Below are 25,156 nucleotides of genomic sequence, written 5' to 3'. Positions count from 1 at the left end.
ACTCTAAGGACTTGCAGAACTGAATTCTCTCTGGCTGATCAATGTCTGAAAACAGTATGCCTGGATTTGGAAATTGGCCTGTGCAGGTGGCTTGCAATTCTATCTGCTTTTATCACACTATTTAAAATTATCCTGTGGCTCTTTGGCATGGGTACTTTCACCAGACCTACCTGCCTCAGACATGGATACCTGAGACATAATATAACTCTACAGAGCTGCAAAATTGGAGAAAAAACAACCGAGTCTACTGTTTAAGACTGGTACGAAAGGAAAAACCAGAAAACAGGGCAGAATCTCTACAGAGAATATCGGTAAAAGATATATTTTGAGAGGCATGTTAAAATGTGCTCAGTGAATGTTATGGAAATGCCCTTCCATACATACCAAAACGAAAAATAAACAAAATGCCATCTCACAAAAAGCACACAGAAAAACTGTACTGCTGATGTTTTCGGGCAGTTAAAGGGCAGGAGAGCTCATAACTGGAATGCACCTTTTAATGTTTCAAAACCTTGCGCATATTCTTTTAAAAGGAGGTTTGAAAAGGTTGTCTAAAACGTTTCTAAAGCCTTCATTAGAAAATTAAGCACATGAATTTCTTTCAAAGCCAGTAAGAATCTGCATGTACAGAACATACCTTTATAACTCTGAAAAATCACACATGCATTCTGCTCAATTTTAGGGGTGCAAACCAAATTTAAAAGCACATTTAAAGTTTATTGATGCAAAGTGAAAACCTTCTATTGGCTTTGTGGAAGTGTGCATCGTGCTGCGAATTAGAACATTAAGAAGAGACTTCAGACACCAGCCTAAGTCGAGGCTCCGTTTAGGGAGGCAGAATTTGATAAGCGCATATGTTTGACATCATTAGCCTACTCAAAGTTCACTTATCCAGTAATAACCTGCCAGCTTCTGCAATTCATTAAATGGGCTCCAGCCTCCATTGTTTCCAGGATAAGAAATCTCAATGGCAGCCAATTCTAGCATCCATTTAACTGTTACGAAGGGAAAGATTATTGATATGCAAGGCAACCAAGGTCACCATATTGCCTTTTCTTGGCTTGTAAAACAGAAACAATAATCACTGCAGAGTTACTTACTTCTTGATGTGAGCCAACACTGTGTTATTGATGTAAAGCATACGCGACAATTTAAGAGAGCCACTGAGGTCTGCCATCATCTTCTCAACAGTGGCTATACTCTCCACATCTCCCTTCTTAGCCAAAGCCTGAACAAGTCGAGTAATTGCCATCGGAATGGGCACCTTGCCACTTTCAATGAGTGCCTTGAGAGTAGATATTGCATCTATTCAGAATATGAAAAAGTAAAAAAGAAAAGTCATCATTCAGAATGGAAACTTGGGCCTTGGCCTATTATATTCCAAATTTATATATTTAATCAACAATAGGGAAAAGAGCATAAAATCTCCCCAATCCTATCCCTTGAATTCAGTTGGGTTCTTTTGTGTGACACCAATCACCTTTGCTGTTGTGCATTTGCCATGGAAGCCTCATACCGGTGATGTTCTACTAAGCAAGATGGAGGCACTGCGGGCGAGTAGTTCCCATATCAGAAAAATTGGTCAACTGCCTACAAGTGAGGGTTACACTCAATTTGGAGGGGCACAACTCTGTCAGTACAACTGGCTAGGATGCATTAGTAAAGGCATGTATCTTCTGCAGCAATGCCGTAGACCTCTTCCTGTTCATTTTCAGCTTTTAAACCCAGCATATAGCCATGGTATAAATCAGGGGTGGAATACCTCTGGGCCCTTGAGCCATATTTCATCTGACTTTCTGGGCCCCCTCCCAACCACCAGCTGTTCAGTGGGAACAACTGAGAGGGGAAAGGGCTTTGATATTTTGCAAACAATACAACTGTAGATACTTCATCTGTAATATCTGCTGAAAGTAGATCAAAGAAGATGGGAGAAAAAATTCAGCAGACATAAGACTTGTATATCTTGCAAACATACCAAAAGTGTTGACACATTTTGAAACTGCACACATGCAATTTTTGGAATGAACCTGCATTTTGAATTTGAGGCTTTGAATAACTGTAAGGCAGGGCTTAGAGTTCAGCTGTGCATTGGCACTGTTTGCTTCTGGCCTATGGGAGACCTTTTTAAAGATACAAACAAGCAGGGGGGAAATCTACAGAGAAAATGGGAAGTGAAACTTTATTCCTAATTAAATACATGTCAGTTTCTATGAAAAACAGGTTAGTGTGTTCACATTTGAATTTGTATGTGTGGTTAAGGGTGTGCAATTATGTTTGGGTCTGGTCTTGCTGACTATTAGAACGTGGAGTCTGACCTTTGTCTCACGGAAGTATCCTTTCCTGCCCAGAATGCTTTTGTAGGAGACACCTGGGACAATCTCCACCTGAATATTACCCTGTGTCTTTTTAACAGTTGGTGTAGATACCATGAGAATGGTTTGGTTTCCTGCTCTTCACTTTACTTTTAATACTCTCACAGAAGAGTTCTATATTTGCAGGTAATAATCAACCTAACCTTTGCACATTTTTTTACATTGCTTGTCATTTGTTGGGGCACACATTTCAGTTTTGGGGGCTAGAGATGATATGGTTGTGGCTGTGCAACATCACAAGCGGCTATCAAAATGCCCAATGAATAGGAATCCCAATTCACGTGTTTTTGCAGCTTAGTAACTTTAAATGGCAGACGTCTTCCTGCTCCTACTGTCTGCTCTTTTTTTTTTTAAATAATATTTATTAAAGATTTTCAAATATAACAGAAAAAAAAAACATCCAAATTTAAAACCTAATTTTCATTGGCATCTTTCCATGACTTCCCCTCCCCTCCCCCTCTTGTATTCCAATTCTTTCAAATAGATTCAACAAATTCTTACCCCAAATTTTAAAATTATTTATCATTGACCCAATTTAAAAAATATTTTCCCATCCCCTAAAATCGACCTGTTCCCTTCCACGAGTTCCCCTCTTTAATATGCAATACAGATTGAAATAAACAGAAAAATAGAAAAAAGAATAAAATGTAATTTAACACCCTTTGGATTCCAAATTTCCCTCCCCCCTTTCCCGGTTGCGTTCCCAATGTCCGTCAATATCTACTGTCATCCTGGAGCTCCCACATCTAAACCACAGTCCTTCACCAGTCCGCTTTGCCGTCTTTTTATTAGTCTTTGCCATCTTTTGGTCATCTTTGATTTCACATGTCCAATCTTGGAAGGAGTCTATCTTCCAACTTTGTCCAGTTCTTGTTATTCTTGTTGTTCTTGTTGTTCTCTCTCCTCCTCTTTTTTTTTTTCCTGCTCTCCTGCACAAATGTTCTAATTCCAAAAAGCTTCTAATTCTTCTGCAGAGGCTTTGTTATTCAGGAACAAAACATTACGGCAAGTCCCTTCCATTCTTCAATAGATAAATCTATTGTCTCCTTTAGTGTGTAGACCTCTGTAGACAAAATAGTGTTCCATTTCTGCAGTTTCCCAGGAGATAAAAAGTCCTATTCAAATTCGATGCCAACAATACTTGTAGTGTCCCACAGCTCCTCTAGAGGGATTATAGTAACTCAGTTTCCTTCCCGATCACACCCAACAGTCAAAGTAACTTATTATTCCTTGTTTTAAACAATTTATATCCAATTTGTAACAAATGTGACCAGCAAAGTCCTCATAACAAAGTTCTCTTTTTGTTCTTCCGCTTTGACAGCTCCTTTGACAGCTGTCAAAAACTCTATTTCTCCTCTCCCGGCGCTCTTACGGATCGCTCCTGGGGTTTCCGGGGGGGGGGGGTTGCCTTTTAATTCACATTCCACTTTTCTCCTCCAGCCCAGTCTTATAATTTTCCATTGCGAAGTTAATAATTTTATCAAAAAAAGGTTGCACTCGATCTTAGTTGTCAAATCCTTTGCTTTAGCTCCTCTACAACAGGGGGGAGGCTGACTTCCTTTTTGCACCTCCCCCGCTCGCTCCGAATTTAAAAAGATTTTTTTCCCCTTTTTAAATCCAAGTTCCAATTACTCACGGGTTATTCTTTTAAAGTCCAAATTTTCAATGGAAGAAGTCAGCGCTCTCCGTCAAATGGCATGCGGCTTCGCTCGGCAGGGGAAGCGGAGGACTCACAGCACCACCACCCCCTGTCACCCGCTCCGCAGCCTTTAAAAAGGCTCCTTCGCGGGTCGGGGGGACGCAAACGGTGCCCGCCGAGTCACCATGCCCATGGGTTTCAGCGCCCATGGTTTTTGAGGGTCCCCGCGTCGCCGGCGCGGTAGAACCCAGCCCCTGCCGAGCAGGCTCCCTCCGGAGCTCGGAGGGAGTCCGCCATTCGGCGATGGCGCCAACCCGGAAGTCCCTACTGTCTGCTCTTTTGCCAGCTATGTCTTGATGAACAAGTCCTTAATCAAAATCTATTCCCCGAAAATCTTGGTTTGTGCACTGATGGTTTTAAAGCCATGAGCATCCTTGCTCAGATTCATCAAATCTGGGTTTACAAGCTGCTTGTAAATAATTGAAAATGAAAACCAAGCTTCTAGCATCCATCCATCCAGCCAGCCAGCCCCCTCCAACTTAACTAAGACCTGGCTAAAAGCCAGCATGCATAAGAGTGTATAATTTGTAAAGCAGTGGAAGTGTCCAACATGAAACACCATGCAACTGAAGTTGACAAATGTATTTTAAAAGGTAGTAAAGAAATACAAATTGGCAAGGATGAACAGGAGGATTTCTTTTAAGAATACATACATAGGACTGCTTTAAGATATTCACATATGAATAAACTTGCTTGTTGAAAATGAGCAGCTATATTTACAATCACTAGTTTGTGCATATAGATTATTCTAAAGGATTTCATACAGGTAGGTGTTTCAGTTTTCCACTTCGGGATGAAAGTGGGTCGTCTATGTTCAAGTAAACTTATTCAAGAGCATGCTCTTCCTTTAGCATTTTGTTTCAAGCAACAGGCTAGTGTACCCATCTGAAAGTATATTTTTTCACAAACGGGGGCACTTGTAATTTCAAGTGACAAGCTTGAACTGAGGCCAACCAAGACACAGTAAGGTGCATTTTGGGAGCTATTTCCTATATGGATGTATACAAGAGATTCAACCAGCTGCTTCACTATTCTGGATTCTAGGTCAATAAAAGAAAGGGAATTTTGCATGACCAGTATAGGGGAGGCCTAGAAGATGAACTCAAAGACATGTGGTTATGGCAGGAGCTTCTCATTGTTTTCTGCTGCTCCAGAGAAGCGGACACAGAGCAATGGTTCCAAACTACAAAAAAGAAGATTCCACCTAAACATTAGGAAGAACTTCCTGACAGTAAGAGCTGTTCGACAGTGGAATTTGCTGCCAAGGACTGTGGTGGAGTCTCCTTCTTTGGAGGTCTTTAAGCAGAGGCTTGACAACCATATGTCAGGAGTGCTCTGATGGTGTTTCCTGCTTGGCAGGGGGTTGGACTCGATGGCCCTTGTGGTCTCTTCCAACTCTATGATTCTATGATTCATGTTCCACATGTCAGAGGATACTGCCAGGAGCAAACCAGGACATGTGTTTGTGTGTTGCTGTAGCAGTGGGAAAGCCGAGTGCTAATGTACATGTAGTAGTCAGGATTCAGGAGAGAATCGGGACAAATAAAGGCAAAGGAACACAAGATGACTCAGCCAGCAAGTTCAAAGCTTGGTGCAGGAGCTGAAGTCTCTGTGGCATGTCCTTTATAGTGGCTGCAGTTAGGGATGGAGCAAAAATGAAGCAGAAATGCCATGTTTAAAACAAGGAGCTTCTAGCTTTCAAATACATTTTTAAAAAGCAAAATATACACATATACAGCAAAAAAATATGATGATGTTCCTAGTTTTTGCTGACTAGTGGACAAAAAGGAAAGAAGTCAAATACAATGCAAGGCTACAACGCCTGGGCAAGTGAAAAATGAAGGATGCTGTCAGCAATAAGAGAATGAGGAAGGGGAAGTCAGATGGTGTGATGATCAATTCAAAATGAGCTGTCGGGCAGAGAGGGAGAGGCATGAAACGAAAGGGAATTTGTAAACAAATATGACTGTTCAGTGGCATGTGAAAATGCTGAATCTCCAGCACAGTTGTTCGGCTTCTTTTAATTACTGGAATTAAGTCATAAAAGGACAGATTTTAAGTTTACGTAAGAATTTTAGCAGAACCTCTCAATACAAGCTTGATTTACTACTCCAGGCCCTCAAAACGAATCTAAATCTGGAAGGCAAAACAGGAAGAACAGGAAGCAAAGCAAGCAGCTTTAAGACAGAGTCTTGGTACAATTTTGACTGTGTGTGTTTTATATGGAGAACATATTACTATGTGCAGTGTAATGCACTCACTAACAAGAGAGGTAATGACGCTGAACTTTTGGTGAATAGTCCTCATGTTAAAATGACATGTTATACTTTTAATAAATATCCACATAAGCAATGAAACACTTAGCAATCAGTAGTTATTCCAAACAGTTTCAAATCTTGCTATGTAAAATTGAATGTTAACTGCCTAAATCTGCATAAGCTTCAGTCTTCTAAACCTGAACTTCAGTGGCTTTGTCCTGGTAAAAACATCACTTTCACTTCTTTGTAGCACCTCCAAGTTGAAGACAAACAACATGTGTGGAAGAGAGGGTTGCAACAATAAAATGGTCCATCATTGCATTTTCAGGCATTTATTTTGCACAACCAACCCTGGTGTTTCCGTACAATGTAAGCTTAAAAGGAGCACAGAAGCACAATGTAGGTTTCTTTACTGTTGGTATTGCAAACTATTAAAAAGTATTAGATTAAGGTTTTTAAAAAATCAATATTATAATCATTTAGTGCACAACCATGCACATTTAACACTCAATTTAACTCACTTGATATCTTGCACTACCAACACAATGTGCGGGAAGAAACTGCTGGGAATTGTTTCAGATGCTCTAAAGTATGTTAATTTCCAAGCAAAATGACTTGTGCTGTGAATTTTAACGCACTTGAAAGCCTGTACTTTCTCTCGTTCTGGAGCACAAATTTTGCATGTCTGAAGAGCTGTGATTCATCTTAAGAAAACCCATCTTGTGTTAAATGGAACGGAAACTGGACTAAGTGGTCAAATGACAAGTACATTCATATTCAAGCTGTATTATAAATGCATGTACAGTAATTTACGTCTCTCAGCTACCACAAAAGGCGCTTGATAAGCAGGTAATTTGCTAAATGGACTCCTTTATCCAAGTATTCGAAGGGCGTTACAAGAAAAATCTGCAGAGGCATTAATGTGACGTAAAGGTCAAGCATTGTGACATACCTTTCAAATAATCCCGCCTAACTTGCGTTATGATGAGGAGGCTGCTGGCAGCATCGTTCAGCACGAAGCCCTTGATGTGGGTCTCAGCGCTAAAAGAAGCAGACATTTAGAAAGGAATTACTGACATGCTTCTGATACGATAATAAATGGTTGAGCACCAAGGTGAAATTATAAAAACTACTGTTCGTATGTTAAAAATATTGCCGCAAAATATCGACCTGGAGACAGCTTTTGTGTTATCCTGTCAATGGTTATAGAAGGATAATTTTTTTGTGCATTCTGACAGATGACAAAGTTGGAAATGAGCAACAAAAGAAACAAAGTACAAGATTTTTTTAAAACAATCGGTTCAGATTCTTGAATGCTGACATATTAGATGACGAAAATAACTGCATGCCCAGCATTGTTCTGCTGTATCCTAAGCGGGATACTTCCCCCCCCCCCTTCTTTTTAAAACAGTCACCATAATTATAAAATGTAAAACTATTCTTTCTGCAATAAAAAAATGAAACATTTATTTTCAGCACTGTATATTTTAAATATAAACTAAAGGGATATTATGAACCAACACCGTATCATTTGGTTGATTTAATTTTCAAATTTCTGTCATCTAGATGCATACAGGTTTTTTATAATAAAAAAACCCCTCAACGTATTGCTTTTGCTGCCTTAAAACTAAATTTCATAATTCATCAGTTCTGCATCCTTTAGAAAGCAAGAAGAGGGGAAAGGCGGAGGGAAAGCATCCCTGGGTCTGAAGCATCAACAAGAACTTGGCTTTAATAATATTGGTTAAAGCCTTTCGAGAAACATACACTGAGTGACTAACCAGAAAATCCTTTTCTATTTTTCCAGTGCGTGCCTTGAAGTGCCCTCAACATCACTAATGAAATTCAGACTTTCCTTAATATCTCAGGATAACTTTACAAGGTTCATTTTCTAGGTTAGAACATCTCCGCTGGCCGGAGTGTATGTAGGGCTGCCATTTGCCATATCAACAATCAGGCTAAACCACCATGATCATCTTGTGGCAAACAACTGAGCAGCCTACCTACTTGAACTTACGAGCTGAGCGGATTGGGAGGTAAGCAGGGTCATTGCTAAATTATTCTCATCAATCCCAAGAAAATCCTGCATTGAGTTCACAATATAACTATCCTCTCAGTCACTTTCAGCCTCTGGGGCCTTCAGATGCAGTCACTGGGCTCAGGATTTTCTTACTCTCCCAACCAATCCCCTTAATCTCTGGCTAAGCACCTATTGCTCAGTTCCGCTTCTCCCCCCCTCCCCGCCCCCTCTTTGTCCCATCTGTCAAAGCCCTTAAGTCAACAATTCATGCATGAGACTGTAAATTACATATAACAAAGGATTTACTTTCTCCAATCTTCCAATCTTTAGTGTGATTAAATAGATGTTAGCCACTATTACAGAACTAATCCCTCATTCCAATACTACTAGATTTCTATTTTAGACCCATACCTAAAATTCATCAGAATTCTAAAAGTAGGCCTGGGGACTGACCAAAAGCATCTGAAAACTAAAATTTTCTTAAAGCACTTTCATTTAGTTCTTTCCCATTCTGCTGTTAGATATTATGGATTTTTTAAGACAAACCTGCCCCTTTACTTAAAATGCGTACACAAAAATGAGTTCTGACTTCTTATTCCAGCTCCACTGGAAACAAGGCAAAGCAACTCCAAAAGGACCTCAACTTGGATTTCTCCTTTCAATTTAAATATTTTAGTTTCTCTTCTAGACTACCTGTTGCCACAGAATTTATTTAACAACAGCAGTGCTTTATGTATAGCAGGCTTAAGAAAACAGCACCTGGAAGAAGCATTTTGTTTTGATTTATTTGACCACTTTAATTCCCAGTGAAAGTTCCAACCTCTACTGATGTGTTGGGAAGGTGTGAATTTTTATGACGTTTCTATGGGAGAGAGAGATATGCCAATCAATAAACGCTTATTGTATTATCTATTGATATTCAACAACCCTAAAGAATAATCCTTATTAACTAATTAGGCATGTGATCCTGAATATCCTTTGTTCTGATACACACTATGTACTTGGGTCTTAAATGACGCCATGGCAAAGAAAGCTCAGCGTTCCTTTAAGTCTGCCTTTTTAATCATTTTTGTTAAGAAAAAAGGCTGAGTGCTTTTTCAAGCATTTATTTCTCAGTTAAGTGTCCCTATACTATCCTGGTTGAGTTGTAATGCTATTATGGGTTTGAATTACATGCATGAGCCTTTGGTTTGTGCTCTGCCCCCACTCCATTCTCCAGCACACCTGCAACGAGATCTTCCATTTTTTTTTTATTCATTGTGCTTTTTACATACTTGCTTTTCTGTTAATGTATACTTTTGCTTGTGATAGGTTGTTGTTGCTGTTGTTTTTGGCCAGCTAGTGCTAATCAATTTGGGTGGTATTTTTTAATATATATATATTGCTTTTTTATATTTAACTTATTTAAGATAAAGCTGTTCTATATTTTGTTGCACACCTTAGAGTCTTTTGTGGTTATTTGAAATTAGTCAATCTGATTATCGATAAAGACCCGGGAACTCTTTGAACTCATCTTTTTTCCAAAGTTGGCTTACGTTATTGCTAGGAAAAAGTCGAACTCAACTCTCTCAACATGCTCAAAATCTACAACCCCTATGTCCTCCAGCAGTATGCAAATGAGATGGCAGCCACCCCAACAAATGGATTCAGATCACCTGCCTGCTTCTGTCCTTTTTCATTTAGTTGCATGCACCGTCATTATATCAGGCAGTGATCCTGACAGCCTCTTTCAAGTGCTTAAAATGGTCTTGTATAAAATGGCTACTTTTGCATCTCATGTTGCACAACTTTTGGCATTCGTGGCCCTATCTGTACATGCAGAAAGAAAAGGCCTTCTTTGATTTCACAGCCCTGTTGGATTATGACCAAAGTTTTTTGTTTGGCTGCTTTTGACATCTTCCTTTCTGCCCCTAAGATAATACCTAAAGTCAGGGATATTTCTTCTATAGCCTACATATAGTAGGGGTATTGAAAATGAGTGTTGTCATGGCGTCCTCTTTTTTTGCTCTTCAAAATATGGCACCCCTAGATGATACAGATCTTGGTGGACCAATGATCTGACTTGGTATAAGGCAGCTACATATTTTCCTATGCAGGGCTTTTATTCCCAGCCGGATCTCAGCGGAACTCAGTTCTGGCACCTCTTAGGTAGGCGCCATTGCCATTCTAAGAGAACGAGGGAGGTGTTCATGGTGAGTTCCGGCCCCTCTTTTTCTAGAAAAATAGCACTGCCTAAAGTTACACTTTTATATGCCTGTTGTTTTTGTCCATGCAGTTTTGTCCCATGGACTGCAAGAAGATCAAACCTATCCATTCTTAAGGAAATCAGCCCTGAGTGATCACTGGAAGGACAGTTCCTGAAGCTGAGGCTCCAATACTTTGACTAAACGACTAAACAACAACAACAAAGTTATACTACAACTTTGAGAAACTTATGAAATATACAGTGATGCTAGGCAGAAGAATGACCGCTATGTTTATTTTTTAAAGCTATCTTAAGATAAGATTTCTGTGGTGAAATGTTGGCTTATCCCAGAATGCATCACAAACAGCTTTTAAATCAAACATTTATATACGTTAAAAGTTCACACATAAATATAATTACAAAGCAAGGCCTTTAGGTATGGCCAGTTTTGTCACATATTTCCACCGTGAAAGAACTGTATTCCTACAAGGTGTAATTCAGTAGTGACTAACTGGCACATACAACATGGGAGCGAAATTTCATGCACAAAGCTGAACGGCCCAATTCACTAAATGGCACTTCCTACTCGTGTGATTCTGTCAGTGCATTCGATATAAAGTGATGCCTGTAGCCTTCTGTGTCTGGTCTTGGGACTTCACCCAGCCATTAAAAGTGAATGGTGCTTGGATAATGTGTGCATTTGTTAAATTGTTAAGTGTACAAAGTGTGTGACTGGGCTGTGATGCATCATTAGCTACAAAATGACCCGATGTCAGAATGCCAAGCTTTCTCCCCCCTTTTTTTTATAACTTATGACATGCAACATATTGGAAAGACCAATGCATTTTGCTATTTTCCAGTAAGGCCATTTTTCTATTAGGAAAACAGAAATTTCACCTGAAAGCAAAGACTGGACTGGTTTTTATGCAAGGTTACAAGTGCACAGATAAACAAGAATATAGAAAAAAAATTCCTTACATGTTTTTTACATTGATGGCTTCTTCAAGATAACCCTTGCTCAGCAATGCTCTTATAAGTAAGGCGTATGCAAAGGCTGGAAACACACTACCCTGCTCTTGTGCTTCTTGTAAAATTTTGTATGCCACTGCAAAGAAAATTAAAACAAAACAACTGATGTGTCAACTTATACTGAAGTGCAACAGAACAGCATTTATATCTCTCTTTTTGGAAAAGAAAGAAAAATATAGCACCTGAAACAAATCTATTCCTTTTTTCTTCATATATATCTTAAAAGTCCAAAGCTTTATTTAAGAAACTGTCTGGTTTCTGAGTTGAAATCCTCTCTGCGTAATTGTTTCTTTAAAATACAAAATCCTTTCTGAACTTTTAGCAACCTAAATTCAAGTAAAAGAAGAAGAAGAAAAACTACTGCCACCAATTGCAAACAAGTTATCCTCAGCCACCTTCAGAATTGCCATTTTCAAGTTCATTGACGAGCTGCTACTAGGCTACCTTGGTTCAAAGACGTAATTCATGTTATTTTAACGCATCCCCCAACTCTGTGGAAAAGAGTTGCAATGTTTGATACTGTATCATAGCAGCATTCAGCAAATATTGGCAGTGTTTTCAGTACTGGGAGATCAAATTATTTGGCTACGACAAGATTTACATAAAAACATACAATTTACAAATATACTGATATTTAACAAGTAAACTAAAACTGCATTTATTTGACTGATTAACAGTTTTATTTCACACATTCACAATAACTGTCAAGTTAGTGAAAAGACGTTACCAAAAAAAGGGGGGGAAAGGTAACCACACTTTTCAGTCATTTACTTTTCTGAACAAGATTATGGAGCTGTAAACATCCTGTTGAAACAGTAATTTGTTGCTTAATATACTCTTTAAAAATTAATGTCATACATTGGGGTGGGGGGCACAGTGCTTATTTATTTCCCTTAAAAGCAGTGTTGTTTTTTAATATTTTAAATACACTACGGTATGCTAAATCAAATAAACTTTAGTTTTTATATCTAGCGGAGTTCAGCTGGTATTTGCAAATTTATGTACCAAACCAAGCAAAGAATAAATGAGAATCAACTTACAGCACACATACTGACTGTATATTATATGTGATGCAAGTTCTTCTTTATATCTCTAGTACCTGAATAATGGCACACTTAAAGATTAAATAATACTAGCATTCACGAAATCTTGCACTTTATTTCAATAATACAAGATGCATCGCCAACATTTTGTGTTGAGTAAAGATATCCAAACATTTTTTGAAAAAAGAAACAGGTAAATTTCTAACACTTCCTGTTCGATTTGCTATTTATACAATTTCTGGTGTGTTGACCACAATTATGGTGCTGAAGCTAAAGACTGTGCTCTTGGGTGCTGATAGTGTACTGGATGACGCCAATGTCATCAGGGCAAGACTTTGGGACAAAAGTCCAGGCACCACGTATCAGAATGGGCAAGAGGGCTCCCAAAACAGCAGCATTGGCTCACCTCCTTATGAAGTAAGAGAAGCAATCCACGTCGCTCTCCAAAGGGAGCCCTCCTCCCCCAAGCTGAGTGAAGAGGCAAAAATTATGTAACTGCACAACTGGATGTGCTGATACAACCACAGCTTGTGATCTAAACTGAGGGTACACAGTCGTACCTTGGAAGTCAAACAGAATCCATTCCAGAAGTCCGTTTGACTTCCAAAACATTCAGAAACCAAAGTACGGCTTCTGATTGGATGCAGGAAGCTCCTGACAGCCAAACAGAAGCCCTGTAAGCCCCGTTGGATGTTCAGCTTCCAAAAGAACATTTGAAAAAAACTGGAGCATTCGACTCCCAAGGTGTTCGGGAGCCAAGGTATGACTGTATTAGATTGGTTAGCATTATGTCTTCCAAACCTTCATGTCCTCCACAGGAAAACTATTCAATTCTAACCAGCAATAGCATAGTTAAATTACACCCAGGGCTTTGGTGTAATTTAGTGTCCACCAAAGCTGGAATATAATTTTGTGCTGATTTCAACTAATTCATTGTTCTGAGTGGCTTCCTAAGGAAGAACACTAAAACCATTGGATTCCATCTTGGCTTAAGGGAAGAGAAGATGCATGACGTGAGTTAAGAATATCTGGCAGCTCTAGGCCAATGTTTGATGGTATGTATCTATAGTGGTGGTGAGTAGTTCTTGGCTGCTGCAGGTCACTTTGAAGCCATCACTTCAGAGGTAAAATGAGGATGACAGCGCCATACCCTCGTACCTTTTTATTGGTGGGTCTCTGCTAAGGAAAGAGGGAGTTGGAAATCAGAGATTTCCATGTAGAGCTAAACATTCACATGCACTGGCTCTACCTAAATCCTGGGCCAAATCGAGCTGACCCAAGATTCAGCCGAAGAGGGTTAAAGCAGTCTCAGATCCACCTGGGGCTGTCAAGAGAGGTGGCGGCAGCCATAAAGCTGCCTGTATGTGTCGCCTTCTCCACCTCCCTCGGCTGTGTATTTAATCAGCATTTCAAATTATAGGCAATGCATGGCCCTCAATTAAAGCTGGGGCCTGGATCTGGGACAGCCTTGGATAGCATCAGGGTCCAAAATGGATCGGTGTGGGGGAGAAGAAGAAGAGTTTGGATTTGACATCCCGCTTTATCACTACCCTTAGGAGTCTCAAAGTGGCTAACAATCTCCTTTTCCTTCCTCCCCCACAACAAACACTCTGTGAGGTGAGTGGGGCTGAGAGACTTCAAAGAAGTGTGACTGGCCCAAGGTCACCCAGCAGCTGCATGTGGAGGAGCAGAGACGTGAACCCGGTTCACCAGATTACGAGTCCACTGCTCTGAACCACTATACCACACTGGCTCACACTGGGAGGCAAGCACAGCCCTATTTACAAAAGATGTTACAACACTACCTTTCTTTTCAGGCTAATTTAACACAAAAGGGAGACAGTTACTTTCTGTAGTGGGTGAGATGCCTTCTAATCTTGATGAAGTCCAAATTTAATATAACGGAATATGATGATAAATTCTAAATCAGGGATATTCTTCCTACTACAGAGTGTAATAACCTCACATTCATATGTTAAATTATTCCTTACAACAGTACGAAAGATAGTATCATAAGGAGTTACATACTGGGAGCCTATATATTCAGCACGGAAAGAAATACAAGACCGCTAATATTTTGGCACCAAGATTCTACAGTACAATTTCATGAAGCAGAATGTTAGCTATAGAGCACCGTGATTTTGGGAATACAGGCGTGCCTTGTGCCTTGTATTGAATGAGTTAGCACATTCTTTTCAACAATAGTTTAAGAAAGAGTCCAAATTAATTTACCTTCAGGTTTTCCCTTTTTGCAGAGTATGAATATTTCTTTTTCATTATCTGTTGTCTGTTCAGCAGTTGTCAAAGAGGGAGAACTGATAGAATCAACAGCCTCATCAGTAGCCCCATCAAACCAAGTCTTTAAAAGAAAACCATTTTTAAAAGTTACTTATCTTCATACATACAATCTCCCTCTGCCATATCATTCACCAACCAATATGAAAGATTTTAAAGCCAGTATTTCACCACATAAAACAATTAACCTAATTTACCTCAGGTACATCAAACGGAACTTCCTGATTATTAGCCTTAAGAATATCTGCTAGCAGCCTCAAAGTTCTTTCACGGGGAATACTGTTTTCTTCTTGCATTTTAGTCCAAACAGCGTCAGCCCTTTGCCAATCGTTGTTTACCTCTGAAGGGGAAAAAGTGAAAGAAGAGAGGAAACCTAAATGTGGCACTGTCATTTTCTGCTGCAAGCTGTTTCATGCATGTCTTCACATGAAGTTTACTTTCCCATATATAACCAACTTCCTTTGTTACTTAATCTGGAGTGGGTGTTTGAACATTCTTTTTTCAAGTTATTTATAATTAGAGCCAAACAGAATATTATACACCATAGGAATAATTCTCCTGCCAGTGTAGTCCTAATTTCTTTTAGTTAGAAATCTTCATTGTGGGGAGGAGTTGCGGTGGACAGCGTGGCCACCTACTCTTCCCCAGGGGCGGGGGACGAAGTCCCGCGTTGCCCTGGGGGATCCCGACTGCGTCAGCACTCAGCCAGCCAATCAGCTGGCTGGTGAGGACATGGCTGGGACCATTTAAGTGGAGGAGCGAGCCGGAGGGCTTCTTCTTGGCTCGCCTCTTCAAGCTCCCGCCCGCCCTCCCTTTTTTGCAGGTTTTCATTGGCCTTGCTATGGACCTCGGTTGGTCACCGTTGAGGGGCCTAGGAGGAATTTTTCCACTTGGCAAAATTGGCACGGGCCATTTGGTTTTTGCCTACCTCGTAGCAATCGTCACACCTTTGTAATGTTTTGCAGTTAGGCATTGTTTGACCTTTTGATGGGAGAGGGGAGGTGTGGCCATCACCTGCCCCTCCAAGTGTAAGAGTATTCCGTTAAAGGAATTCAGGGGTGTGCATCTTGTCCGAAGCCCAGGGCAGGGCTACGACCATGACACAACCCCATCGGGAACACCTGGGGGAGCTTGAGTTGGTCTGTATCAATGGGGCTCCCCCTTCTGGTGGCTTACCCTTACCGGACTCCCTGCACAATGGGCAGGAGTCAGATATAGTCAGGTCCATTCAATGCCTAAGCCAATTACTGCTCACATTCTGTAATCAATAAGCTTCAAACTTGATCCCTTAAGGGGAATGGAACCCCACTCAGAGCAGGCTGCACATGTACTCCCACACCATCAAAATCCTCAACCAGCAATATTTCTGTTTTGTATGAATTAGTATTTTCCCGTGTATAAGATGCCCCCATGTATAAGACACCCCCTATTTTGGGGGACTCCAAATTAAGAAAACAGCCTTCAGCACTACCTGTGTATAAGATGAGCCCCTTTAAACCTAATTTGGAGTATAAGACCTAGTCTTAAACACGGAAAAATACGGTATGTTTCCACTCCCCCTTCCCTATCTACTACAATAAGGATGCCAAGCAGTTCAGGACTTTCACAAGCTCTCCAGAATTACAAGTTGGAAGAGAGACAGCAATGGGGGTCATCAGGATATAGGCAACATGCTGTTCCAAATCCCTGGCTCATCACCATTTCCCATATTCCAAGGTGCCTGAATATGGGAACACTCAGTGAACACAGTACATCCCCCAACTCCTTGCAAAAAAAAACTCCATATATTAGAGAGTTAAAGTAACCTCTGTTCATCACTCGCCTTGCAATCAATGACGGATTACAGGTTTATAATAATGCCTTTTTTTGTGCTGAACTACGTGCCTACATTTGTAAACTGAGGGGAAACTGAATTTAGCCAACATTGTAATAATATACAGAAATAGCAATGGAACCTCAGGAGCTGTATTGCATGCAACAGTTTTGAAAGATGGTTAGGCGTGGGTTAAGACTATGGTTCTGTTTTTTGCTCTTACAGCGGACAAAGCTGTTTTCTCTTTATTTAAGTAGATTGAATTGGTTGTGTCTTTTCTTGCTGTCTACAGATTTTGCACAACAGTGTTTGATAAAATTTGTATCTTAGATTTCTCCTCTCACCATTGAAGAGAGACAGGCTGCTTGTTGGGAAAGGAGGAGGACTCCCTCCTACTAAAGGAAGATTATGTTTGGAAACCCAGTTGCTTTATTATGGTGAACCAGTATTTGTAAAACAATTGTTGTTGTTGTTTAGTCGTAAAAAAGCTGCTGAGGAAATGAAATGCAAGAATGAAATAAAGCATACAGCAAATATCTTGGCCACTTCTCTTCTCAATGTTCTTTTTGTAAGCAAAAGAGGTGAATACTCTGCCAAGGTAGATGGAAAAAACCATGTTTCCTTATCTTATAAAGAGACATGAAGGTGTCGTAACATCACAATGCCGAGCTGCAGTAAAGCAAACAGTTCCATAGAGGTGGTTGTATTGGGGTGCTGCAGCAAAAATAATGGAGAATCTTGCAGCACTTTACAGAGTTATAGTTATTGAATTTCATAGCCTGCTTTCCTCTTTCATGGAGCCCTTCCTTCACTTTCCTAATTTTGGCTAACCACAGTTTGCCATGTCTGAACTGGAAAACTATGGTTAGTACTTACCTTCAAATGACAGCTTGCAAACTCACCTCATATTGAGGTTTGAAAGTCTTTTTTTTTTAAAAAAAAAAGCAAATGATTAAGCAAACAAGCACTCAACAGATGCCATAGAAAATTACAGTTAGTGAAAACCAAGAAATTTAGGAGGAAATCCATCCATGAGAAGAGCAGGAAAGAAGGAGGCTACACTCATATTCACATAGTCAAAATTAAAGAATCTTTGCCCCCCCCCCCAATATACAAGGTATCCTTTTAAGGATTACTAAGTTCAGCCATTTTGAATTATGGTGCTGGAGGAGACTCTGGAGAGTCCCATGGACTGCAAGAAGATCAAACCTCTCCATTCTTAAGGAAATCAGATCTGAGTGCTCACTGGAAGGACAGATCCTGAAGCTGAGGCTCCAGTACTTTGGCCACCTCATGAGAAGAGAAGACTCCCAGGAGAAGACCCTGATGTTGGGAAAGATGGAGGGCACAAGGAGAAGGGGATGACAGAGGATGAGATGGTTGGACAGTGTTCTCGAAGCTACCAGCATGAGTTTGACCAAACTGTGGGAGGCAGTGGAAGACAGGAGTGCCTGGCATGCTCTGGTCCATGGGGTCACGAAGAGTCGGACACGGCTAAATGACTAAACAACAACAACAACAAAGTTCAGCCACACCAACATTTTTCCTTTGTTAAGTGGGGAGTCCTAGTTATGGTTAAACTAGCCCAACTGACCAGTATTGGTTGCTACTAACATGAAACAAATTCCTAGGCAAATATTACAGATGTCTGAATAGAGAAGAACTGCAGGAACATGTAGCGTATCCAATTCTACTCATACCAGGGCTTGATTGCACAAATTGATGCATAAAGGACCCTGCAAGATGATGTTTAGCTATTTTCTTTGAAAAGCAGACAACCACTCCAAAATGTCCTATCAAACTGCTTTTAAATGACTTCTCAGTTTCAAAAACTGTGTGTCATATGGTATGGGAGGTTCCAATTCAAGATATATAAAGTCCAAAGCCTTTAGCAATGCACAGCATTATGTAAGCAGTCCTTTGGATCCCAGGCCATATAAAATCTGATCCTATTAAAAGAGGATGAGACAAAATGTTTCAGAGGTATGGCACGCCTGCAAAATTCCCTTTCCGTCAATCGGATCTGCAGTAACCGATTGCTATGTGGCTCTCAATTTTCAATTGTCCTCAAATGCTTAACAAGTTGCCCACGTACTGGTAAGATTTTGAAAGGCTTTCAAGATATTCCTTGGGAGGCTGCGAGTGTATTTGGCTATCTTCTATTGAAAGCAATTATGTATGTAGCAAAGAGGAACATCTTTTCAAATTCTTTTGTAGACAGCAAAACAAGACAGCTCTTCAAAGCAAGGGGAGAAATTACACAGAGGATTCTTGAATTTCTGAGACATGGTTTAGTACTACACAATGATGGGAAATGGCAACTTTCTTTAAAGAACTCCTCAAGAGATAAATACCACCTATGCAGAAGCAAATAGGTGGTTTACAAAAACCTTCAATTATCGTTCAACCAAAGTAAGCCAACTGCAGAATGTTTCCCTATTCGAGTTAACACTCTAAAACTGGAAGAAAGAAACTTAACTGGTAAATTGGAATGCAGCTGAAGTACAATGAACGACGTTTCACCCATGGGCAGGGCACTGAACTAAATGGACAAATGCCATACCAAATGTTTCACCCAACGAAAAGGGCTGAAGCAGGGAGAAGAAATCTTTAACAAGCTGCAATAAAGCCCAGGCAGCTTGGCAGCTAAAAGACAGTACACTTGAAAATTGCGGTGACCAGCCCACCTACTAGGTAAAAAGGAGAACAAGGATGGAATATGAGACAGGCCATGATTGCACCCTGACCAAATGGTTGTGTCCAAAGGTCTTGTTTCCTTTTAAGCAAGCTCTAATTTTATTTATCTCCACTGGACATGCTTGCTGCAGCTGCTGCTGAGAGTTGCAATCCAAAACATCTGGAGTGCACCATACTGGCTACCCTGCAGTAAACCCAATAAGTAACCTAGGCTAGTAGCAAATCTGTCATTTGTGATCTAGTTTACATTCCTGCATTGCAGTGGTTTGGACTAGATGACCCTTAGCTAGGTTACTCCTCCACACCTTCGGAGGAAGGGAATCAAGCCTATTGTTTTACGTAGTCTACCTAAGGAGCACAATGTGTGAAGTCTGAGCTGGTTGCCCCAAGCTCAGACAGCATGGCTCTTACAAGCCATTCTCATGTTTCTATACCAATTATTTAGGAACTTTCACGATTGTAACTAAGGCAAGCTACAGTTATCTTAGAAGGCCATATTTTAAAGGTTTAACAGCTTATATTTCCATGCTTTACTTCGCTGCGTGTTTCGTGCAGCTGGTTCTTCCTGCCAAAGTATAGAACCACACATATGTCCCTACTGAAATTCCTTTTGTTAGTTTGTGCCCAGTTTTCCAATCTGTTAAGGACATTGTGAATCCCAATTCTGTCTTCTGAGCTACCCCTCCCAGTTTGGTGTCATTTGCCAATTGGTTGACCATCCCCTCAATTCCTTCGTCCAAGTCATTTATAAAGATATTGAACCACAACAGACCCAGGACAGAACCCTGCGGCACCCCACTTGCCACATTTTTCCAGAATGATGAGGAACCATTAATGAGCACACTTTGTGCCTCACAATTCCAATTCTTTGCTCCTCACACTAAAACTACAGTTGCTGCCCTTTGTAACCCCTCCCACCAATACCACTACATCCTTAGCCATACAAGTAAAGTGCATAGTATTAGTTGCTTACAATACTATTAATTTCTCAATAACGTTAATATCTCAATTGTTTTTTTGTCGCTGCAAAAACAATTCTATTCTGAACATTGGTAAGTCTAATGTGAAACATACAAAAATTTTCCTCATTTATAAGAACCAAAATAAAGAAGAGACTGTCCATTTTACTTACTGCATAATTTTAACAGGTAGTAATACATCTCGTCTCTATCACATTCAAAAAGCTTTTGAGTCAGTTCTACCATGCTTTCCAGGGCTTCAACCTTAAACGAGAAAATATTACAAACACACACCACATTTATAACATCTATACATGACATAAAGAACTGCTAGGTTTATTAGACATTTATTGCATATGTATCAAGTTGTAAAAAAGTTATGATGGGGTAATGAATAGGTAGGGGATGTAGAATGAGCAAATAGGGAAAAGGGGAGTAGAAGAATGTGACTATATGATGGGTGATGGAATTTTCTGTGCATGAACTAACATTTTAGCAATGATTTTCGCAACGTATAAATTGCGACGACAATGCACACCAACAAAAAGAGAATAAGGCTATCAGTGACTACTAGCCACAATGGCTAAGTTTTACCTCCGCTGCAAGAAGCAGCATAGCCCTGAATACCAGTTGTTGAGAATCACAAGTTGGGAGAACACTGTCACACTTAAATCCTGCTTGTGGGCTTCGGATAACCATCCAGTTGGCCTCTGTGAGAACAGGAGGCTGGACTAGGTGGGCCTTATGCAGCAGGGCTCTTCTTATTTAAGATCTTATATGTATATATTGCATGCGTTAATCAGTTCCTGACAATTCCCTATAATAGCAGTGTATCTCATATAGTAATCACTCTGCCAACATTAGTCAGCCACTCTGAGTCAGGCTCCGGCCGGGGTACAAATAATTTTTTAATATTATTATTATTATTATTATTATTATTATTATTATTATTATTATTATTATTCTCCTCAAAAGTATGCCCAGTGAAATTAATGAACATTATTGAAATTATGTATGATTTAGTTACGTCCCTGCATCGCAGGGGATTGGACTCGATGACCCTCAGGGTCCCTTCCAACTCTGCAATTCTATGATTCGACGAGTAACTTAAGTTCATTAATGTCAATGGGTGAGTATAATTAAACTGTATACAACCTTCTATATTCTCAACCAGTGTATTTGCCAATACAGTGGTACCTCTGGATGTGAACGGGATCTGTTTCAGAGCCCCGTTCGCATCCCAAAGCAAACACAACCTGCGTCTGCCGCTTCCGTGCATGACATCATTTTGACTGTTTGCGCATGCACAAGCGGCAAAACCAGGAAGTAATGCGCTCTATTACTTCCGGGTCACCGCAGCGCGCAACCCGAAAATACTCATCCCAAAGCTACTTCAACCTGAGGTAAGACTGTAAAAGGGTATCTCACTTTCAAAATGAACTGAAGTTAGCTGGGCATCAGCTTTGCGTCTGTAATAGTACACAACTGATCTAAGTACAAGAACTACAAGAAAAACTACAAGAAAGAAGATTCCACCTAAACATTAGGAAGAACTTCCTGACAGTAAGAGCTGTTTGACAGTGGAATTTGCTGCCAAGGAGTGTGGTGGAGTCTCCTTCTTTGGAGGTCTTTAAGCAGAGGCTTGACAACCATATGTCAGGAGTGCTCTGATGGTGTTTCCTGCTTGGCAGGGGGTTGGACTCGATGGCCCTTGTGGTCTCTTCCAACTCTATGATTCTATTCTAAGTAATTTCCAGATGGTTTTGCATACAGTCATACCTCCAGTTTTACTTCCAGGTTTTGCGGCTCGCGCATGCGCAGACGTGCAAAGCAACGTCACGCACATGCGCAGATGCGGGTTGCGTTCTGCTCATGTTGTGAACGGGGCTCCGGAACGGATCCCGTTCGCAACCAGAGGTACTACTGTACTTGTTTAGGCTGCCAATATCTTGTAGGAAAAAACAGGTTCATACTGTTTTTCTTCCCCGTGTCAACATTACCTTACTAACCAAGCTATTGTTTGTGATCACCACTAATCCTTTCCTTCTCAAAGTCTTGTGGCTCATGGAGAAACTGAAGAAAGGAAAAGACATCTGCCCTCTGGTGGGGCTTTTGCAGAAAAGGTAAAACAGCAGAAGCCCAGTGGGATAGGGAAGCCATCTTTCCTCTCTCCTACAAAGATCTTGGAGGAGGAATGGAGGAGTGATTTCTCTTCTTGCAAAAGCTCAGCCTCCCCACTTCTCTGTAGGGAAAAGGAGAATGTTTCTTTCTTTTTCTCAATAGACTTTTACAGGACAAGGTAGAAGCAGCTGGGCCTGTGCTTGAAGTTCTATAGCAAAGGCCTGAGAGGGAGGAGGAGCTCTACTGCTCTACTGCTAACAAGTTGGCAAGTAAAATGATAGAACCCTGAATATAATATCAGGAATGGAAAAGACAAGACAGGTGACTATCCTACCCTACAGCTGTAGACTGTTGTCAACTGGAGGCCCTACTGAAAGGTAGTTAGTACATGCAGGTTCTGCTTCACAAACACAATGAGCTCCCAGTAAATCGCTTGATGGTGAGTGTTTGCACAAGAAGCCAATGATTTCCATTATTTCCTATGGGTAATTTCTAATCCATGATTTGTCCATTCTCCCTCCCTTTGCCGGATCTCTTCTGCTCCCTGATTTGTCGGATCTCTCTCCCTTCCTCTATGCCAGTGATGGCCAAACTTGGCCCTCCGGCTGTTTTGGGACTACAACTCCCATCATCCCTAGCTAACAGGACCAGTGGTGAGGGATGATGGGAATTGTAGTCCCAAAAGAGCTGGCGGACCAAGTTTGCCCATCAATGCTCTGTGCCTTCTGCCCCAAATGGCTGCTGCTGACCAGCAAAACACAAATATGTAAGGAGGTGGGCTGTTTGGATATCTAAATCAGCCATTTGTGTAGCAAGGTTTGGGTATAATGATATGTGTTTGGATAACTGAAATTTTCAATAAAGAGCATTCTGATAGTGGGAGGTGCATGTACACACAAACTAATTAAGTCTTTTTCTCTTGGATTTGGATGGTTACAATAGAAATGATGCAAAATTATTGCCTTAAATTAGTAATAAAAACAAAATTTTCACAATACACAAACCTGATTATTTCCAATACACTTCTCTGCAAACCACTGCAGTCTGGTTGGTCGAGCTCTTAAACCAGGTGTCTGCAAAACAAGATTTCAGAGTAACTAACCACTTGTTGACTTGGAATAATTCCTTAAATGCGGAGGATTAATATGCAGTTATAACACAAGATTACTCAAGTGGTGAACTTGCCCACTAGATACATTTTCATGCTACAACAGTTGAATATGAGGTTTAACACTTTCAAAAACAGTAGTGGTACTAAATACAGCCATGCTGTTTTAACTAAAATATTATAAGAAAAGTTCCGAATTTTTCAATGTGTTTAAAAGCAACATGACTTCTGGGATATAAATATAAATAAAGTTGAATTGTTTGAGTCTGAATCTTTTTGAGTACTATGTCTTAGTGACTAAGGTGATTTGTTATATTTGCTTTGCGTGGGACAAGTTGTGTCTTGGGTTGGTCTGTCAGCTGCTAACTGCAACTTAAGTTAATATTTATGTATAATCACGTGCTCTTTGGTTTTATATGCAGTTTTTTATTATACTGATGTTTCTATGATACTTTAGTTTGGCTGCCTTAAATGTCAATTACAGCATAAAAGAGGGATGCTATTTTTTTAAAAAAAATAAACATAATTCTTTTGCCATTCTATTTACTTATTTCTGAAAAAAATCAGGCTCCCCAATAGTAATTACAGCAATTCAAAGAACTGTGTTATTACCTGTGTTGCTTAACTCAACTCTATAGAGACCAACCTAGACTGTGGCAATTCTATGTATTCTAAGGTGGTCTGTTGCTTTTCTACAGCAGATAAACTCTCTATGTTCTGACAACAGCAGTTCAATAGCCAGGGTTATTTCTTTTGCTATCTTGGTAAAATGGTATTTATTCCCAACCTAACTAGAAGGAATGTTTCCTCATCCTGGTCTGTTTAATTCTTCCATCTCCCCCTCCACTATTTCCTACTTCTCGCCTGCAAATGTGGTTGTTAAGAACACTTCAACAATGCAAGTTAGGTAGCAAAAATTTCCAAAGAAAACACTAAATCAACTTTTGTTTCCGTGGAACAGCCTTCACAATTCTCCACAACCAAATGGTTTTCAGAGTTTACAAGCAACCTGTTCTCAGCTACAGGGCACTTCAACAAGAACATTTATTTGCTACTCCATTGGCTAACAGCTCCTCTTGTGCACTCTGGACTTTTCTTCTGTATATCAAACCCTTTATTGATTCTATCAGCGACGCTAAAGTTGTCTGCATTTTTTTTAAAAAAAAAGATTATAGAAACATAGTCAAAAAGCAAAATTCCTGCCTGCCCCCCTCCTGTCCCCAAGCACAGTCCCACATTCTTTTCCAATGAATAGTGGGAACATTCTGCAGCCAACTGTAGCTGTTCTTTAACTTCATCTATATTGCAACATTGCAGAATGGTACATACTACCAATCTAATCCAATATTGATTCTTGGAAAGTCCAAAGTAAGCTCCAACGTCATGACTGGGATAGAAATTATCAGAAACTTGCTGAAAGCAATCTGGCAAAGTTTGTGGCCGTAGCAGAACCGCCAGTGGCATTTTAGAAACTTAGTGGTTCCTTCCTTCCTTCCTTCCTTCCTTCCTTCCTCTCTCTCTCTCTCTCTCTCTCTCTCTCTCTCTCTCTCTCACTCT

The 25,156-nt window shown here is 40.2% G+C and overlaps 2 protein-coding genes across 2 annotated transcripts in view; both read right to left on the bottom strand.

The window, feature by feature from the left end:
* Nucleotides 1-25,156, bottom strand: part of ABCG5 (ATP binding cassette subfamily G member 5) — a 231,802-nt gene that overhangs the window by 78,944 nt on the left and 127,702 nt on the right. The gene's annotated exons all lie outside the window — the stretch shown is intronic.
* The window catches only part of LRPPRC (leucine rich pentatricopeptide repeat containing), a 124,191-nt gene that overhangs the window by 15,318 nt on the left and 83,717 nt on the right, over nucleotides 1-25,156 (bottom strand). Inside the window, exons 26-32 of the mRNA XM_079968468.1 lie at nucleotides 23,496-23,564; nucleotides 20,544-20,634; nucleotides 15,099-15,241; nucleotides 14,839-14,965; nucleotides 11,513-11,639; nucleotides 7,282-7,370; nucleotides 1,101-1,305 (exon numbers count right to left, since the gene is read on the bottom strand). Of these exons, the coding sequence (XP_079824594.1) occupies nucleotides 1,101-1,305; nucleotides 7,282-7,370; nucleotides 11,513-11,639; nucleotides 14,839-14,965; nucleotides 15,099-15,241; nucleotides 20,544-20,634; nucleotides 23,496-23,564 (851 nt within the window). The remainder of the gene's footprint in view (nucleotides 1-1,100; nucleotides 1,306-7,281; nucleotides 7,371-11,512; nucleotides 11,640-14,838; nucleotides 14,966-15,098; nucleotides 15,242-20,543; nucleotides 20,635-23,495; nucleotides 23,565-25,156) is intronic.

The sequence above is a fragment of the Podarcis cretensis genome, assembly GCF_951804945.1.
Source record: "Podarcis cretensis genome assembly, chromosome: 3".
NCBI lineage: Eukaryota > Metazoa > Chordata > Lepidosauria > Squamata > Lacertidae > Podarcis > Podarcis cretensis.
This window is presented reverse-complemented; position numbering and strand designations above follow the sequence as displayed.